Consider the following 18,294-nt stretch of genomic DNA (forward strand, 5'->3'; position numbering starts at 1 on the left):
CTGATTCTGTCCTATCCTACAGCAACAATCCCGGCTGTCCCCATCTGTACCTTTCCAGTCAGTAGCAGACAGCATCATAGCTATGACTGCTGGGGCACTTGAGCTGGAAAGATGGAGGTCAGACCTGCCACTTACTGGCCATATGTGCTGGCCATTTCCAACCTGAAACCTAGCTGAACTCCAGTTTCCTCATCCATCTGGTAGGTCTGTTAAAACCTAATTCATTATACAATTAAGAAAATGCAATGGATCGTTTATATAGAAGGATTCTTTTGCTCAATGGCTGGCACCAGACATACAGTAAAAGCCATTATTGTTATTAACGACAGACTAATATATTTAGCTTCACATTCTTCTGCTTCAAGATAGAATCTAAACCTCTGGGCTGAGCTTGCGGGTGGACCCTGTTTGTCTTTCCTTAAGTGGCTGATCCAGGCTTGGAAAATAACTTGCATTCTCAGAGGCCCATTCCAACCTCAGTGCTGTTGCATGGGTCTGCTCTGAGCTCCTTCCTATTTACCACCCATAAGGCCCTGGTCAAAGATCTCCTTTGTAAAATCACCTCTGACACTCTAGTTAGCAACTTCTTCCTGAGTTTCCCTAGTACTCTGTCTGGCTCCCCTCCAGGGGCACTTCTCTCTACTCTGGTTTCAGCTTACACACATGTCTTTATTGCTAAGTGTGTATCCTCAAGTGCAGAAGATGTACCTAGAGTCAATGACCAAGCAGATGGCCATCTCTTAAAACGCACTGTGGACTTAGTCACTATGCTCTCTTTTCTGCTGAAGGAGATGTCCTGGGGTGGCTCCCCCAGCTGCCAGGAACAGGTTAGAAAGTGTGTACTTCACCTTTGTCAGCAGGGGGCCACTTCACTTCCACAGCTTCAGCTTTGAGACACCAGCCCAAGCCCCCATTGCAAGGTGTGTTCCCTGGCCCCCCCCTTCCACTCAACATCAGGACCAGCTTCCAGAGAAAGCTTGTCTTGCTCTCTTAACCCTTATGGTTTCCCTCAGCCACTACTGGAATCTTATCCATGTCCTGCTGGGATGCTAGGAGCAGCCTTGAAAGGGCCTTCTCTTTAGAGGGCCTGGCTCTGGGAGTCCAGGCTGGAGCAACTTTTTCTTTGATATATGGTTGGGGGGGCAAATATGGGGTCACTAGGCTCCATACATTGGTGAGGCTTAGCCTAATGAGAGGGACGCGAACTGTTCCTCAGTGAATTCTCACATCTCATCCAGACCTCCTCCTACTGTAACCTTCAAGTTCAAAACCAAACCGAGCTAATATCTTCAACTGTGTTGAAGACGAATCCTCTGGCTAGCCACTTAACAACCTTACAGTAGTAAGCTCCGTGGGAGCCTCACTCCACGTGGCTATGGCAGCCCTTCCCTGCCAAACAGCTTCAGCACAACACAATGCAATAAAATGTTGATCTCTCCTTGTAAGATGCTGTGGAGGGGAGCTCGCTTCCTGTGTTTTCGGTGCTGCAACCTTAGGCACTTGAACTAAAAGATTTTGAAGTGGCTAAAACTTAAAAACAAAAGAATTTTAAAAAAGCTCTTTATAAACTATAGAGACTGAATGCTATCCTTTTTAAACTCCTGTGTGGAAGCCCCTGGGACTTCATTAGGGGACAGACCTTTTAGGGTAGTAGTTAAGGCAAACAAGGTCCTAAAAGGGAATTCTAATGAAAGAGGTATGGTGTCCCCATAGAAGGAAGAGGAGGAGCAGGAGGAGCAGGAGCAGGAGGAACAGGAGGAGCAGTCTGGGAGAGCACCTCTGTCTGCAGAGAGTTAAGGTCAAGGGAGGACTAGATCAATAGAGTCCTCTGCAAAAATAAATCTGCTAGCACCTTGATCATACCTTCTACCCCTTGGAGCTTTGAGGAAATGAAGGTTGCCATCTAAGGTCCCTGCCTGGAGTGCGGTCATTTTGGTGAAGCAGTCCAAACACACTGACTTAAGGAGGAAGAGTCAGGGGCTGCTGCGTGGCAAGTATGGGGACCCAGAGAATGACTGGAGCACAAGGCCAGCCTGGGCCTTGAGTGCATGACTGAAATTTAGGGAAGTGAAGCTTTGGTTTTAGGGGCTTCTGAAGAAGGGACAGGAGCCAGAGGCTAGTGCTCCCCAAGGTGGGGACACTCCTTGTAAAGTAGCATGGGGGTGAACTAGAAATCAGTCCATCTGCTTTCATCTGGGACTTTCTGCTCTGTGAGCGGAGCAGGAAGCTGCAGAGCTCAGCCCTCGACACTGACAGGGCAGAAAGCAAGACTTCTTCCGTTGATCATCCATGAGGAGCAGGGGCCCTTGCATACGACTTGTGACCTTCATGCTCCCTATGTAGTTTGAAACCTTTGTGGTAAAAACTTAAATCTGAAGAGGGCTATAGCCAGAGATGCTCCCAGCACCAGGCACGGGTCAACAAAAACTCTAGATGGAAAAACAAAGCAAAACAAAACAAGTTCTACCCTGGTCTCAAGTAATTCCCAAAGTTTATGATTATTCTAGTCATATAGCCAACAATTAAACTGCACAGATTGAAACATGGCTCTGGGAGTCATGGGAGGTGAAAACTGATCCCAAATCAAATGTACAGACTTTATATCAACAGACCCAGAACACAAAAGAGGCTTCGTTAAAAACTGACCAAGGCTCTCAGCATCCGAGGAAGGGGAAATGAGATCAAGAACATGTTACAAAGGACCAGAGATGGCTCCACAACTGAAAATTATTTAACAGCTAGGATGAGAATAAGTGACTAGAAGAGAGGAAACATGTGAATTGAAGAAACAGAAGACGAGCGAGAAAGTGAACCTTTTCAAACTCCTAAAAAAGGGAGGGGGAGAGGCAATAAAATAAAGACAGAGCAACAGTGAGAAAGATAACAGCTAAACACTTCCAGAATTGGAGGAAAGGCACCAGCTACAGGGCCAAGAATATTGGTGAACTCACAGGAAGATATGTGAGGCGCTCACATCTGGACACAGGGCAGTGAAATGCAAGGATGAGGAGAAGGTCATGAAGCAGACAGAAATGACACCATGCAAAGAAGTGATGACAAATTGACAGTGACAGCAGAAGATAGCAGAGTGATAAACACCCTCAGAGAAACTGTGGACTCACATGTCCAGGGGTGTTCCTCTAAGAACAAGGTAAAAAGAACATCCCAAGACAACAGAGAGCTAAGAAAGCTTGCTGGCAACAGGAACATGGGTGCAGAAGCATGGAGGTGGAGCAGGAAGAAGGAACTTCTATGGAGTAGGACTGTGATGGGAGGGATTGGAAATTGGGAGGTGGTGAACACACAAGCAAGCCAGAACCAGAAACCTGAGCCAGCACTGGCTTATTAAACAGTTAACACCGACTGGGTGTTGGGGGGCAACCCTGAGACATGGAAAAACACTTGCAGAGAAGAGTGGAGCCATTCGAAGTGTGGTGTTTTGAGATGCCTGACCTCTCAGGAAGAAGAACCTGTAGATTATTAAATACACACATATTTCCAGAGTATTTCAGGCTAACTCAAATAGCCAGAACTGTATGATTAAATATGATTACATAGTCTGAATTCTCTAGTTACAAGATTATTAGTCTTAAAAATACAGCTATGCACAAAACACCAAAAAACATCAAGTAAAAGTTGAAAGTAATGGAATAGCGAAGATAAGAAAGACACCAGAAGAAACTTGATCTAATTGCTGGGGATGGGGGAGGGACAGAGAAGCGTCAAGGAAAAAAATTACCACCAATAGAGAGTCATTACATAATTCTTTTGAAATAGTTATCTACCAGGGAAGCATGCAATGTTCAACTTGTGTTTCTAATTAAACAGTCTCAAAGTACAGGACACAAAAATCGACAGAACTTAAGGGAAAACCAGACACATACAGTCATAGCGGGATTTTAATACCCCTCCCTCATGGGATATTGATTAAGAAGGCAAAAAAGTCAATTACGACATAAGACATACACAACCAGAAAGCCAGATGTGGTAGAGAAAGCAGAACATAAAAACTGCAAAGTGTACCTTGAAAAAACATGTTTTATTTCAAGCCCCATAGAACACATGAAAAATGACCACTTCTGATGCAAAAATATATCTCAATTAATTTCAAGTGAGTCAAGATATAATATTCCCTTTACGTAAACTTTCTAACCAGTCATTTATATAATTTATATAATCTAACCAGAAAATTCCATTGTTTAAAAATCCAGATGTATTTTTAAGTAAAATGAAGTGATGATGGAAATGGGAAGATATTCAGAACAGGGCTGGGGAGTATATCAGTGGGAAAATACTTGTTTAGCATGCCTGAGGTACTGGGTTCATTCTTCAGCACCAAAGTTAGAAAAAAAAAAGTGGTGGTGGTGGTGGTTCAGTGGTTAAGAGCACTTGCTGTTCTGGCAGGATACCTGGGCTTGGTGCCCAGTACCTACATGGTGACTTAAGTTCCAAGGGATCTAATACCTTCTTCTGACTTCCTGAGTTGCCAGACATACACGTGGTGCACATATACACATACATGAAACATTCAAACATATAAATAAAACCAAGTGACTATCAGAACTAAATGCTAGAACCATGCTTTCTCTCTCTCTCTCTCTCTCTCTCTCTCTCTCTCTCTCTCTATATATATATATATATATATATATTATATATTGTAGAGGTTTAGTCAAAATAATCCTAAGAGGAAAATTTGTAGTCTTAGATGCTGAAATAACATTGATTATAATGGACTAAGCAGGAAGAATAAAATGCTAGACAAAAATAAAATAAAACTGAATACATGGAAGGAAAGAAATGATGGACAGAAATTGATGAAACAAAGCATTTTTAAAGGAGTAGTAACAAAACCTAACTCAGTTCTTTGATGAGACTAGCAAATATGTAGCTTTTGGCAATAATGATTTTTTAAAGATGTAAATCAAAAAGGAAAAAATGACACAAAGCACAATATTAGCAGATATCTGTAAGCATAACTGTACATATAATACAGTTTATAATACTTCTGAAATTTTAGTTAAATATACTCAAGACAGAAACAAATGACCTAGATTACTCTCCAGTCATTATAGGTATTGACTCTGTAGTCTAATCCCCCAACACCAGATCCAGACACTTTGGCTGAAAAAGTCCACGAAACTTTCAGGGCAAAAGTTATTGCAATTTTCTACTGACAATCCCAGGAGGCAGAGGGAAACATTTTTCAAACTGTTTTATGAAGCCAGCATTTTCTTGATACAAACTTCTGGCAAGGATAAAATAAAAGAACAGACTTAACAAAATAGAAACACATTATTAAATAAGGTGTTAGAGAATTAAAGATAGATAAGTATGAAAGTGTCCACACCAAGTGAGGAGTAGAGGACCTAGGAATGAGACTGGCAGCATTGGGAGAGCCAACAAACACTATTCGCTATGGGATGAGAATCAGGAGCAGAACAAAGATGGTATCACAGGTGTGGGAAGTTGTTTGATAAAATTCAACATCCATCCTCAATAAAAAGTCTTGGTAAACTAGGATGTGAAAGACACCCTCTCAAGCCCCAAAGGAGACTTTCTATATTAAAAAGAAACATTCTCCAGGAACCATCACACAGAATAGTGAAGAAACAAATTCCACTCAACATCAACCCACCACTATCACAAACGATAAATGGATGGGCAAGGAAGAGATAAAGCCATCATTCTTCACAGGTGTCGACTGCCTGTGAACACAATGCCAAAGAAATCTCAGATAAATGATCTCAAGATATTTGCTATGTATAAAGAAAATCAAAGTACAAAAATTGATAAACATTTTTTGAATGAGCATCCAGAAATATTCAGATCAGATGATGGATTTTGAAAGCCATGACTTACATTTATACAAACCATACTGCTATATTTATATGACATAAGATATAGATAGTATTTAGGAGCAAATATATCAAGAAATGAGTAAGAGCTGTAATGGAGACAAGCTGGCTGAGAGCCAATAAAGAAACCCCAAGCAGGTAGAAAGGCATACCGTATTCATGGACCAAAGGACACAGCATCAACAAATCAGAGTGAACTCAAATGCTCCAGACAGGTTGTTATGGACCCTGGCAAGACTGTCACACTTTTAAAAGATAACAAAAAATACTTGAAATTGAAAACAAAACAAAACAAAACAGTAACAATCTCCCAGTGGCAGAAATGAATACATAAAAGGTTTCAGATAACAGAGTCGGACTGCACACAACCTAGTTAAATGGTGAGGGAAGTTCATTAAAAACAAGATTACAACAGTTCAAATGCTGGCACATGAAGTATTGTACTCTAGGGACACACAGTTAGTATAAGCAAGGACGCACAAGAATAACAAATACACTTCAGGCCATGGCTGTGTCTGAAGGTACTGGGGATGGGAGAGGATTGGTCTGGGTGGAGCACCACCAAGATAGCTGATTTCTTTTCTTTTTCTTATGCTGGGACATGGATACTGAGTATTTCTTGGGTTAATGTTACTTATATCTTCCTTATGTCTTATTGATTTTTTAAAAATTCAATACCCGATAAAAACAAGTGGAAGCTATCTGCAGAGAAGCTACCACCAGGAGGTGGGTGGGTGGCTAGTCCCTTGTAGGCAATCTGTCCCTAACCTGTACCTGCCCACGGGACCCTGATTCCCCAACTGTGGGAGCCTTACCTTGGCAGGGTTGAGTGCTGTGATGATCCACACACAGTGTGCGTTGTTATCATACTGAATGGGAAAGTTGGGGGAAGTGATGATGCCCGAGGGGCCTCGGAGGTGGGCATCACACATGCGGGCTGTGGAGAGGAGATAAGATAGACATTTCAGTTTAGCGCAGATACAGTCCTTCCTGTCTCCCATGCACAGCCCTGGACAGACTCTACCCAGAAACCACTTGCTTCCTGCATCCGTGCCCACCTTTCCCAGCAGGCTCAGAGGGATGCTACAGTGCCTGGAGCGCTGTCCTATGGGCAGTGATGAACTACCAAGGTAGGCTCAAAACTCTCTGGAAGCAGCTCACCTCCACAGAGAGTGTGCAGACCAGGGCTGGGAGGGTCACAGGCACCTACAGACACTTCAAACATCCTGCTCCATTCTTATTTGCAGCTTATTTCTCCAAAACAGTTACGTACTGCACTGAACCCCAAGAGTGCTTGCCTAGTAGCCTGACTTCAGTCCACCCCTCTACCACCTTGCAGTCTTCCTAAACTAGAGTCTCAGAATGTCCTCGTGAAGGCCATCCTACTGGATTCAGAATGCCTGTGCCCAAGGACTCTACCAAAATGCCTGACTCAACCCAGCTCCAGGCACGAGAGTGGCTTCAGAGGCCAGCCTGTTGCTTCCCTCATCCATCTCTACTGAGCCCAGGCCTTGGAACAGGCTTTTGACTGGAAGCATAAAGACTCAAGGTGAATTAGAAGTGCTCTCCTCAAGTAGATATAAAGTGTTATCAATCACGGCTTAATCTAATTAAGCTCTTTAAAATAGCTTCGAAACTAATTAGATTAAGGGGTGATTGATCTCATTTAAGGCTCCACGTTGGGTGTAGGTGTTTGCTGCCTTTTAAAAACATGTGCACGGAGTCCTAGCCACCCCATCCCTCAATGTTAGCACACAGCCATTTTAATAAAGGGCTCTGTGAGCCTGTGCTGTCATTGCCCACATGGCAATTCATCCCAATTGCAGGCAGAGTGCCTAAGAGTAAAGACAAAGTGCGCAGACTCAACGGGCCTAAGCATGTGAAATGGACGTGCTGTCAGACTTGCTTTCTGTTGATGACCTCAAACTTCCCGGAGCTCCTCTCTGTGTGGAGCCAGGCATGACAAAGCTGCAGGCTTTCCCAGGGAGCCCCTCCCATGGGCCTCAGAGGCAGGTCTCATGGCTCACTCCCAGGTGTAAAGAATTGCTATGCATTGTGTGCACTGATTCCCACGCTCATTCATTCCAACCTTTATTATGGGCCAGCCAGAATTTGGGCCGAGAAAAATGTCAGCAGGGCTCTGCCTCTCTCAGGGACCATGACCAAAGCTGGAAGCATACATGAGAACCCAAGAACCCTCACATATGAGCACCGCAGGTGTAGTTACAGGGCTGTTTGGAGGGGTTGGGTGTCAGCACTGGTAGTTCTCGTGGCTCACCTTACTCTGCACCTGCAGTTGTACCCCACCAATGAGCTCCAATATGGATTGAGCTTTTCTGTGTGCATAGACCAGAGGTCAACATCACATGTTTCTCCATTGCTTTCCAGCTTAGTTTTTTGAGACTAGGTCTCTCAACTCAACTGAACCTGGAGCTCACTGATTTTGCTAGGCTGCTGGTCAGCAAGCCCCCAGAATGCTCTAGCACTGGGGTTACAGGTGTGCACTGCCACACCCAGATTTTACATGGGAGCTGGGGATTCAAACTCAGGTGCCCGTGTTTGTGCAGCAAGTACCTTATCAATTGAGCCATCTCCCCAGCCCCTGAATAGAGTTTCGACAACCCAGTTCCCACGCTGTCTTATGTATCGAATTGCTCATCTCACTCTGGGTTGTAGGACACTTTGACTCACAGGTCACACTTGGGGAGGACTACACAGATGAGGACAGGCCTGTCTTGGGGGCTTAGCAACTTAGCCTTTCCAGTCTATATCTGGCTGTTCAGGCCTAAAGGAGCAAGAAGCCACTCCACCCCTGCCTCTTTCTCTTCCAAATGGGCAGGTGACAGCACCTCAGAGAGTTCTAGTGAGAGTGAAATTATACTCAATGACAGACAGGAAGGGAATGTCTCAGGATTCAGCAAAGGGGTCCTGGGTCTGCCAGACTCAGTGTTACACTCACCGTCTTTCTTTCTCTACATTCAAGATTTCCTCCTAGGCCAAGGAGTGCTAATTCTAGATTTCGTAAAGTTTCTATGTGTATCTCTATTGGCATTTATATACAGGAGCGTGTGGGTGTCATACTCAGTCACTTCCCACCTTGGTTTTTATGAGAGAGAATCTTTTACTGAGTCTACAGCTTGCCAATTTTGCTATGCTGGCTGACAGGCAAGTCTTCTCTTCTTCTTCTTCTTCTTCTTCTTCTTCTTCTTCTTCTTCTTCTTCTTCTTCTTCTTCTTCTTCTTCTTCTCCTCTTCCTCCTCCTCCTCCTCCTCCTCCTCCTCCTCCTTCTTCCTCTTCTTCCACTCACTCCTCCTTCTCATGGTATTGAACTCATGTCCTCACAATTGTGCAGCAAGCACTTTACTGACTGAGTCACTCCTGGGGAGCCCAGGAAGTGCCTTTACATGGGCTTTTCCCCTTTGACATGATTCCCAGCTTTACAAAGAGGACCTGAGGATTCAGTACTCTAGCCCTACAGAGCATCCTCACATGGCTCCCCTGGCAGCATCTCCCACCTCTTCTGGGAAGTCTGATTTTGCTGCCAAAAGACTCGATTTATCCTGAGCTTGTTTCCAAGAATTAGATGGTATTTGCAGTGTGTTAAAATATGCCGAAGGTAATTAGAGAGAATAGGTCAAAAAGCACTTACCACTTTAAGGACTTGGAGGGGTTTAATTAAAATATTACAGTCTGCAGATTGTTAGCACCGAGTACCTTAAGACAGGTTCCGGATGGAATCTTAGCTGCTTTTTCTGTCTGCTGTTTGGGAAAGGTCAGGCAGGGGAAGCTCCAGACAGACAGACTCCTCACCCCTGAGCAGCCAGCTCCAGGGATTCCAAATGGAGAGCTCCTCGCTGTGACCCAGATGGGCTGGCCAAATGGCAGCTTCTCAGTGTCTGAATCAAAATGAATGAATGTATCTTCCTATTTTCCTAGCTGCAATTGCCCTTCTAGCCTTTTCTATAGAGACTTCTCCCCATCTTCTGGGCTTCCCACTCTTTATCTGGCCATCACTGTGCTGTGAGGCTGGGAACAGAACCCTAGGGAACTGTAGGGAGACATCACCTGGACCCACAGCCAGTTCCAGACTTGAAACAGTTCGACTCCAAAGCAGGAGACCACTTCAAGAACAAGAGATATGCAGGACAAATCCCCCATTTCTAGCTTCTCCTGAAATCTGATTTCTACCTTGATCTAGGCTGTCTGCTCTTGCTACTCCTATGAATGACCTCTCTCCATCCCTGAGCCGAATTCTCACCTCACACAAATCACGCCCACCACCCCTTTTTGACAAGGACTTGTTACATATTAGACTGGCCTGGAACTTTGGGCTCTTGACTTAACCTCCCCAGGGTTAGACCTGCAGGCATGCACCATCACATCTGGCCTCCCACTACCCATTCTAAGGTCAACAAATCCCCGCTGTAGCTGCAACATCTTCCACAGCCTCCTGCTTAACAGAAGTCTTTCTTCTCCCCTCCAAGCCCTGCTTCCAACGTCTTCTACAGTGCCCATCTTTTTCCTTCTGCTGACATTTCAGTGAATGTCTGACAATTCCTGGAACTTATATCAGACCCATGGAGACCACTGGGGTCTCTTCTGTTTTCCCTAGCATCCTAACCCAGCTTAGGCCTCATGGGCCACCATTATGGTCACGTTTCTGCAAGTCCCAAGTCTCTCTTCTTTTTCCTCTAGTCAGTTGCCTGGGAGATGTCAATTCTGAACCATCTCCCCAATAGTCTCCATATCTGCCTTCACATAATTGAGCTTTGATGGGAAAAAAATCACAGGAGAGGGAAGCTGATGTCTCTGTAAGTTTGGTACCCACCTCAAACTCTTCCTGGGAATTTCCCAACAACCCTGCTCTGTCCGTTCACCAGCTCCTGCTGCTCAGAGACCCTCTCCATACGGCCCTCAGGCCTCTCACCCTTCCCTTCACCCCCTCTGTTCTCCTGGCTGCTGACTTTCTTGCCTTCCTGAATTTGGAGGAAACAGGAAGCTATTTAGCAGACACCTCCTCTTCCTGACTCCCCAAGGTGTAACCCTGACTACTGATGCTTATCTTATCCTGCTCTAGCAGAGAGGTGGCCCCTTTGAAATGCTGGTCCCTTCTATAGGGTCTGAACTACTGCTGCCTCCATCCCATCTGTAGTCATACACAGAACCCTGATGTCCTTGGAACCAGGGAGTCCAGCCATCACAGCCACCTTTCTCCTCTCACTAATACTTCCAGCAGGGACGCTCTGTTCACAATGTCTCTGGTGCCCTACATCCCAGGCCCCTATACTCCACTCATCGCTACCCTTTCCCCATCTATAGAACCCCTGACCCCCTTTCCCACATAGACTGGACTACAATACCACTCACCAGTATCTCCAGCTCCCTCCACACCTTCATCCCTACCTGCTCAAAAGCCTGCCTCGGCTCAAATATCCTATCTGCTCTTTATTTCTTAACTCCAGGGCCTGGTGGGCACTGGACAGCAGTGGCCACACCATAGATTCAAGGTTTGCCCTCAAAAGAAGTCAGCCTTCTATCCCTGGTCCTCCTTTGGTTCCTTCTCAGTTCTCTGCAGAATAGCTTCAAAGTTGTGCCAAGTCATTTAATCCCACTGGTATCCAACCTTTGACCTTTCTGACCCCAATGGCCCATCTCTGCTTGAATAGTAGCATACATGCCTTGGATTCCCTCCTACTTCTCTGACCTACACTTTCCTTCTTCTCCATTAGCTCTTTCAAAGCAGTTGCATAAATCTCAGGTGGGGTTCTCATTATGTTAATGGTAATTTTTCTATATATTTGAAATTCAGTCAAAACAAAGCTATGGGGGTGGGGAGCTGCTCCACACTGTTCCCCCACATTCCAACTCCGAAGGAGGTCCAGGTGCACTTTTCAAGTGCCAGTAGCCCAGAGCCTTTGGATCGAAGAGTTGAAACAGCTCAACTGATTGGCTTTGTGCCCTTGGGCAAGTTGGTCAACTACTAGAAGCTTCAGCTTAACATGAAATATGGTTATTGCCATTTGCTTCATAAGGAAATGATGAAAAATGCCTAGTGCAATGTTTTAGACAAGTATGAATGGCTTAATAAATGGGAGCATTGTCATTAGCACATACAGGTAAGGGACTTGGGGACATTTTTAGGGATGGCAAAATGAGGCATGGGTTCTAGTGACTCAATAAGACATTTCCACCAGAAAAAGAAAGATGGGAGAGGAAGAAGAGAAGGAAAAGGAGAGGAGAGGAAAGAGGAAAGAGGGGGGAAAGGAGAGAAGGGAAAGGAAGGGAGAGGATGAGGGGAGAGGAAGGAGGGAAGGGACAGGAGAGGGCATATAACTTGGACACCGATGTTTAAGGGTTTGTCTCAGGAATCTGATCTTGTGATGGCCTCTAAGGAGGAAGACAGACATAGTAATGCTCATGCCATTTAGTCCAGCCTGCTTTGTACACAGTTCTCATGTTCCTCTTCCAGTTTACAGTCAAGGGAAAAGATGTAGATCCATTTTACCAGTCTTCTCTGCCATCTAGCTTGCTAATAACAAAGATGGGACTTGAATTTAGGCCTTGGAGTCCAAGTATGGTATTCCACCCACCCAAATTACTATATTCTAAATGCACATGCACAGACAGACAGAGACAGACACACATACACAGAGAGGGGAAGGGCAGACAGAGAGACATGCACACATGCACACATACACAGAGCCATGTTTCCTGTTCACTCCCTGACAGGTATTTGGTGACATCAACATAAAAGTAACAGATAAAACCTGTGTTCTGCCTTTCCCTGAGCCTGCTCTGCATGACCAAGCTTTTGTAGGAAACTAGGTGTGGTGCTATGTGTCTGCAATCCCTGCACTTGGTGGGTAGAGGAAGGAGCTTCAAGGGTTCAGGGTCACCCATGGAAGCTGAGCAAGGTAGAGGCCAGCCTGCACTACCTGAGGCCTTGTGTCAAATTTAAAGCAACTAAGATTTTCCAGGAGTCAACCGAGAGACTAAGTCCTGAGGGAGGGGAAGGAGAAACTGGAGCACACCGTCAATTTCAAAACTTCCACAAGGAGGGCACAGTTCCGTCGTCCTCACTCACATCAGTCACAAATCCGACTCATTCTGGCGGCCTTCGAACGTTCAGAGAGAACCTATTATTTGCCTGCCTATGTGTTTTAGTATAATTAATTGTGTGGAAAAGTGAATAATTAAAGCCACACCATATTTTACATGCATCTGAGGGAAAACAATACCCCATGGCGGCCAGACTGCTTGAGATTACCATCTTCTGGCAACCCGTTCCAAAGTGGAGCTTCGTGTAATTGAAGGACTTTTGTCCCTTTTTAACAGTAACAGTGAGGTTCACCCAAGCTGAGTCCCCTCCTCCCACAAAAAGAAAAAAAGAAATCACAATTACAGTAGAAATTTCAATTAATTTAAAACAAAAGATCAAAAGGGTGGGGGCGCTCAAAGACTGCCAGAGGAGACCACTGTATCTAAGATGGAACTCTGCTCTTGACTTTCAGGAAAGCTGGGGAAAGATCACTTGAGTCTAAGACTTGGGCCTCCCACCGCCTCCGTCTCCACAGCCTTGCATGAGGAACAATGAGGACCAGGGCAGGAGGAGGCAGGAGGGTCAGGCTGTGCTGAGAACCGTCCCCATCCCCACTTCAGTAATGTGCTTTGTGTCCATTTCAGTCAGCAAGCAGTGAAGGAGTGGTTTTCTCCTTCAATAATGAGAATACTGTGGTGAAGGCTAATGGTGGGCTTCGGCCAGGACTGCAGAGGACAGGACAATGAATGGCTTCTGAGAGAATGCACAGTCACTGGAGGACAAGGTGTGCTCTGGAGAGCCAGCTGTGCAGCAGGGTAACGCACACAGGTGTGCATGTGAGCCTTGCGGGCACCCTGAACCACTTCTAAATGAGTACTATCAAGTTCACTGCGTCCCTTGGTGATTCTGCTGGGTAATGGGGTAGTGTGGGTTCAGTTTAGCAGGGAAGGAAAAGGGAGTCAGAGAGGTGAAGATAAGGGCCTAAGGACACACAGCTACAGAGTGGCAATGGCTGGATTTGAATGGCCACCCCCACCACCCACTTTCACACTGGGAGGGTGTGTAATGGGGTAACATGTGTGTGAGGGGGCAGTCCAGTGCAGAGTGAAAGTGTAGAGAATTTAGTCCAGTGTCAGATTCGCTAGAGGTGCCTTGGATGGGGCCCACATTACATCCGGAGAAAATAAATGAGCACATTGCCCTTCCCCACCTTGGGCTTTTTCTTGTGAATAAACTTCCATGACTACGAACAACCTTTCTCCAAGGGAATGGATCCCACCACTGTCTGAAGGCCTTGCTGTCCTGGCTTCTAAAAGAAGCTCTGAAGGGACAGATTGGCCGAGGGTCTACAGGCTGGATACTTCGTGCCTTTCTGTGCAGCTGTCATCTTGGAGCTCTGTGCCTGGACTCATGTACCATTCAGTTATCCATCCATTCCATCAACTCATTCAACACTTGCTATAAAGCACCTACAGGTGTGTTATTCTTTTGTTTAAAAAGAAGAAAAGAGAAATGCTGAGACATGAGACATAAGACTATAAGTTTATTATAAGGCCCGGCAGAATGGGGAGACTAAGAAGAGGAACAGGGTAAATGGCTGACCGCCATGGCCGGTCGCCATAGAGAGACAGAGCAAGAGCATAGGTGGGAGACAGAGTAGAGACAAAGCAGAGCGGGGGAACAGAGGAAACAGAGAGAGGGAACAGAGAGAGGGAACAGAGAGCGGGAACAGAGAGCGTAAACGGGCAGGGGCCTATCTTTTAAAGGGGTCCTCTGCACCTGCGTGCAGACTTAGTTCCCATGGAACCTTGGGCTGACCAGGGTACTGCCTGTTCCACCAGGTGACAGGGACAGGCCAGCATAATGCCTGAACCTTTCAAGGTGCACCTATTCCATCTTCCTTCTAGGACCTGCCAAGCCATAAAGTGCTTATGTCACCTTAGCATTACCCGGCCAGCACCCTGAACCCTGCAGTCGAGCATGGGCAGGTACTGTCGAGTGTGTCTGGAGAGAAGAAGCTTGGCCCAGAGGACACAGGCGATCCGTCCAAATGCTCAGCTATACCAAGGATTTTTTCCTTTGTGTCTTTAATTGTAAAAATAAAAAAAGGCAGTAGCAGCTCCGGAGGCTCTTTGGAATAACATGGTAGAAAGGAGTAAAGCATATTATACGCTGTGGATCGTGGCCACCTTAACGTCGAAGAAATAGGCATGAATGCAAGGCCTGTTTGGAAGATGGTTCTACGACCCTCTCTCTCTTCCAGATTCCTCATCAACACAGTTACAAGACAGACTGGGTTTTATCTCTGACGTTGCATGTTCTTCCATATAACAGTTTGGTTCTCTTCCACAGGCCACCCCACCCCCATACTGTACAAATTTCCTCTTGATGCAAAGGTGCTTATAAAGTAAAGCCTCACCTTTGGTCAGAAGGATACAGACTAGAACCCTTGTAGTGGGCCTTTTAGATAGACCTTCTTTCCTAGAGAGGTCCTCTGATCTCCAGGGCTGTCTAACAGCTGACTGCCATCTTGCCCCACTGACAGCCTTTCACCCACTCCCAGTATTTTAAGATCATTTATGGCTGTTGGTTTATGTGACGGGAGAGAATGTGGGCAGTAGGGCTCTTGAGGACAGGAGGGCCAGGTATGTTGTCAGAGAAGCCCACAGAGCAGCCCTTTGATGCTATGCCCTGTGCCATGTCTGTATAGCTAAAAGCATTGCTTCAGAAGCCAGGGGTCTGTTTACTGCAGAGTGTGGGCAAAGCAGCGAGGACACCAGGGGCAGAAGTCCAGGATGTCTCCTGTCTCTTATAACGGATGGATCTAACACAGGAGCATAAAGGGTTACTTGCTTTCCTATTTCTGTGTGATTCTGATCTCTTTGTACACTGTGCCAGCAACCTGCTTCCTATGTACCTCTCCCATCAGACTGTGAAGTCCACGCAGGGCAGGAGCTGCGTCTGTCTCCCCACCCCTCTATGCCTGCTCTTAGCAAAAGCCCTTGATACAGAGAAGATGACAATAAACACGGTAATTAGTCAAAGATGCAGGACCCGAGTTCTAGGGAACAATAGAGAGCAAGATGAGCTAGCCTGGGTAATGGACCAGGTCTGCATGCCCAGCCTGGCTATCTGGGTGGCCTCCCTTCTGCAGGTGCCCTCACCTCGACAGACAGGCCTGTGGTCACTCCAGGCTGCAAACATGTCGCTCACTTTCATGCAGGTGATCCGCTTGGACCCTTGCAGGTCATAGCCCTCGTTGCAGGTGAATTGGACGCTGGATCCCAACCTGGGAGACAAGGTGTGTTGTGAGTTTATTCCTGGACCTGCCAGGCCTTGCCCTGGCTCCCAAAACAAGTTTCCCCGGGAAATTTCTTTCTCCTTCTGGCCTTTCATCTGGGCATTTCTGCTCACCACTTAAAATCTGTTGGAGGATACAGCTGCCCTTCATCTTAGTTGTTTGAAAACATTTGATGGTTTTAGGTTTGAGTTAAAAGGAGACTTTATGAGCAAAGAGTACTGCTGTGAGATAAGCATCAATTAGGGCTAAGAGTGGGTGGATGGTACCCATAAACCAGGGTGAAAGGGGAGGAATATGGGAAGATTCCTTGGTAGTTCAAACCTTTATAAAAAAATCAACCAACCAACCAACCAAGCAAACAAAAAACCCAAAAAACTAAAACCAAAAAAAGAAAAAAACCCACAAAAAACAAAAAACAAAACAAAAAAAACCCATCTGATGGCCTCTGAGGTATGCAAGTTGGCTGTAGGCCTGCCACCATTATGTAATATGTTAAAGAGTGACCCTTTGAACTCTGGCTGCATGCATTTTTCAACATTTAATATGGGCATATTTTAGTGATACCCCATCGCGCCTCATAAGACAGGGATATCCTCCCAAGGATCAGACTATGAGAGGGCACAGCTTTTCCCCAGTAGCATCACTCCTGCACCCATCTCACCCTCTCCACCCAACCTCCAGGAAGGGCAGGTTTTGTCCTCCCCCACACCCAGGCCACCCGACCCCATCTGCAGCCAGAAAGTCCCCCAGTAGGTCTTACCTGAAGTCTGAGCCTAGTCTTTTGCCCCTTTCAGGTGTTCCAGGGTCTGGACACATATTATGTCCTTGGGACACACCAACCTGAGTTACTACAAGGCAAAAAAACAGCACACACATAGATAGACAGTCTCAGGGAGGCACCAGGTTGGGCAGTGTCTTGTGTGGGAGGAGGAGACAGGATGAAACCCTGCTCCCCCAGAGTCGTGGAGGATGTCAGGGCTCTCTACCCTAAAGGGATTTTCCTGACTGTGCAAGGTGGGAGACTGCTTTTGATAAATTCCTTTGCAAGAAAAATCCAAGTGAAATTCTTTGGGATCATGTGGGCTCTGAGACAGCCCTCCTCCCCAACAACCATCCTGTTCCCTCGTCCCACACCAGTGTCCAGAAGTGGACGGTCCAAAGGCTCTGGTGACCTCCCCATCCTGCACTTCAGGTCCAGGGATGGATGGAGGCTCTAGATGAGATGACTCTGCCCCCTCCCACTCAGCCCCAGATGGAGAGATGACTCAAAGAAAGTTAAAAAAAAAAAAGGTGAATGCATGATCAGAAACGGTAAAGAATGAGAGAGAGTTGCAAGTTCAAGTTCAAAGCAGGGACTTGAGCTCAGAGACGGACATTTCTTCTGAGAGCTCTCTTCCCATCAGAAGACCCCCGGTAAACCACAGCAAGCAAGTACCAGAATATTAGCCCCCACACTCCTCCCAGTGCTACCAGCCAAGTGCGCCAAGCAGATGTTATCTGGGGTACTTCTTTACAGTCTCACGTCATTTTACCAAACCCGTATCCATGCCTGCCTGAGCTAGAGCAGAGCTTGGTTTGGGACGGCGGATGCAAATACAGTGCAGACAACAGGCAACTCTTAGGACCCTGCCTGCTCATATTCTTGATGGTTCACAATGGTCAGGCTGGACTAACCTCATTTCTCTGGATTCCCAGAGTGGAGAGTGACTGACAATGGAAGCCAGGCAGACTGCTTGGCCAGAGAAATTTCACTCAAGAACTCCCCCAACCCCATGATTCCAATGGCAACTGAGGGGTTACAGGAGGTCTATAGCAACAGTCTCTGGACTTGCTCATATTCCCACTCAGTACCCCGTAATGTGAGAGAGGTGCTCCACCTCCCAATTACACACTACCCACTCATTTCCAACGGAGGGCACATATTCACTGAGCCCTTTTTTTGTACAAGGCTTTCTATTGGCTAGAAGGGGAGCTTCCAAGGGGTGGTCAGGAATGACCACTGTCTTCAAGGAGTTTCCCCTTGAAGGAAGCCACAATGCAGTGAAGGTACTTCAGAGCCAAAAGTGGGGGTGACGAAGGGATGCTTAGATGGGGACCAG

At 46.2% G+C, this 18,294-nt stretch overlaps 1 protein-coding gene across 1 annotated transcript in view; it reads right to left on the reverse strand.

The window, feature by feature from the left end:
• The window catches only part of Csmd2 (CUB and Sushi multiple domains 2), a 552,860-nt gene that overhangs the window by 238,797 nt on the left and 295,769 nt on the right, over positions 1 to 18,294 (reverse strand). Inside the window, exons 8-10 of the mRNA XM_035438911.1 lie at positions 16,956 to 17,043; positions 16,059 to 16,183; positions 6,671 to 6,792 (exon numbers count right to left, since the gene is read on the reverse strand). Coding sequence (XP_035294802.1) covers positions 6,671 to 6,792; positions 16,059 to 16,183; positions 16,956 to 17,043 — 335 coding nt within the window. The remainder of the gene's footprint in view (positions 1 to 6,670; positions 6,793 to 16,058; positions 16,184 to 16,955; positions 17,044 to 18,294) is intronic.

This window comes from Cricetulus griseus, chromosome 2 (assembly GCF_003668045.3).
Source record: "Cricetulus griseus strain 17A/GY chromosome 2, alternate assembly CriGri-PICRH-1.0, whole genome shotgun sequence".
Classification (NCBI taxonomy): domain Eukaryota; kingdom Metazoa; phylum Chordata; class Mammalia; order Rodentia; family Cricetidae; genus Cricetulus; species Cricetulus griseus.